The 1,218-nt window shown below is 40.8% G+C and overlaps 1 protein-coding gene across 1 annotated transcript; it reads right to left on the minus strand.

Annotated features, from left to right (window-relative positions):
* Nucleotides 1–189: 189 nt before the first annotated feature.
* Nucleotides 190–963, minus strand: Tsp_13177 (putative desert hedgehog protein 1). The gene is made up of 2 exons (XM_003366005.1): nt 937–963; nt 190–768 (listed from the first exon to the last, which is right to left on the minus strand). The coding sequence occupies exons 1-2, from the start codon at nt 961–963 to the stop codon at nt 190–192; spliced, it is 606 nt and encodes a 201-aa protein (XP_003366053.1).
* Nucleotides 964–1,218: the final 255 nt, after the last annotated feature.

Genomic DNA, 1,218 nt, shown 5'->3' on the forward strand with positions numbered 1-1,218 from the left:
ATTGGTTTTTAGGAAAGACAGTTTGGAAATAAGTAAAATTTCTTGTCACTGACATAAATCAAAGAAATAACAATTCGCATGGCTGTTAATGAAAAGAAAAGTAACCGCTTGAACAAATAAATACATTGCAACAACAGTATAATAAATAGAATAAAATTATCATCTGAGAATCGCGCCGCTTTGAAAAAGCTACGCCACAGTCATCGATACTGTCCAGTGCATCAGCTTGTACAAAGATTTCAAATAGATCTCAGAAATTTGGTCAAAAGTAAAATCGACCAATGGCAGTGTAGTCGAACTGACTGGCAGCTGGATGAATAATGCATTGCTTAACATTCGGCTAATATGTCGAATGGAATTATGAAACAACTTTTGCAAGGCGTGACTTTCACATGTACTATAACAAGAGACTACAAAATCGTTGACCACAATAGTGCCTTTTTCGGTCAGGGGTGAGAAAATGCCACGCAAACGTCGTTGGCTGATAGCGACAATCTTTTCCGTCTTCACCAAACCGCCATACGCCATCAGTACACACTCATCCTGCTCAGCTTTGTGTGCAAATTTTGAATAGCGATTGACAGTTGCTTCCAATTTTTCAGCAGGCAAAATTCCACGCCGGCACGGAACAATTGGAATCAAATGATTCGGTGTCAACGACAAACTGCGATTCGTCTCCGTTTTTATAATAATAAAATCCACTTCAGCTGCGGGATCATGATGAAGCATTGAAAAGATCGGCTGCTGCTCAACTGGATCGACAAAAACCTGAATAGAAAAACCGTCAAAAACCATGACAGTCAATTCACTGCGTGCAAAGACAAAGTTATTATTATTTCAGTAAATAAGATTAGATGTGAAAAGTTAGTGCAAGTTTAGCAAAAAGAATGTTAACTGACGACTGAGTTGGGAAAAAATTTGGAAAAATGAATTTACTATATCATCGAGCTGCAGTTGATCCATTCTAATTTGAGAATGGGTGGTTCGTACATGCATATCAGCACTGAAACAACCACCGCCTATAGGATTCGTAGCAGATGGAATGGGGATTGATCGCCGAGTTGACAGCAGCTCTCGGGATAAACGGTCCCACAGTAAGAGCACGGCTGCCACTGGGCCAGGAGCTGAATGTTCTGACGAAGATGCAGACGAGGCTAAATTGGTTTGCATGTCTATCTTGAAGATTTCCGGTCCGCCCTGAACCCTGCACCAACCACC

Source organism: Trichinella spiralis, assembly GCF_000181795.1.
Source record: "Trichinella spiralis strain ISS 195 chromosome Unknown Scfld6734, whole genome shotgun sequence".
In the NCBI taxonomy this organism is placed as follows: Eukaryota; Metazoa; Nematoda; class Enoplea; order Trichinellida; family Trichinellidae; genus Trichinella; species Trichinella spiralis.

Excerpts from the sequence above, each read along its gene's own strand:
- Tsp_13177 (XM_003366005.1), bottom strand. The coding sequence starts at position 963 with ATGGATCAACTGCAGCTCGATGATATA. Across the intron at positions 769-936 it reads AACTGCAGCTCGATGATATA|GTTTTTGTCGATCCAGTTGA; the intron begins GTAAATTCATTT and ends TTTTCTATTCAG.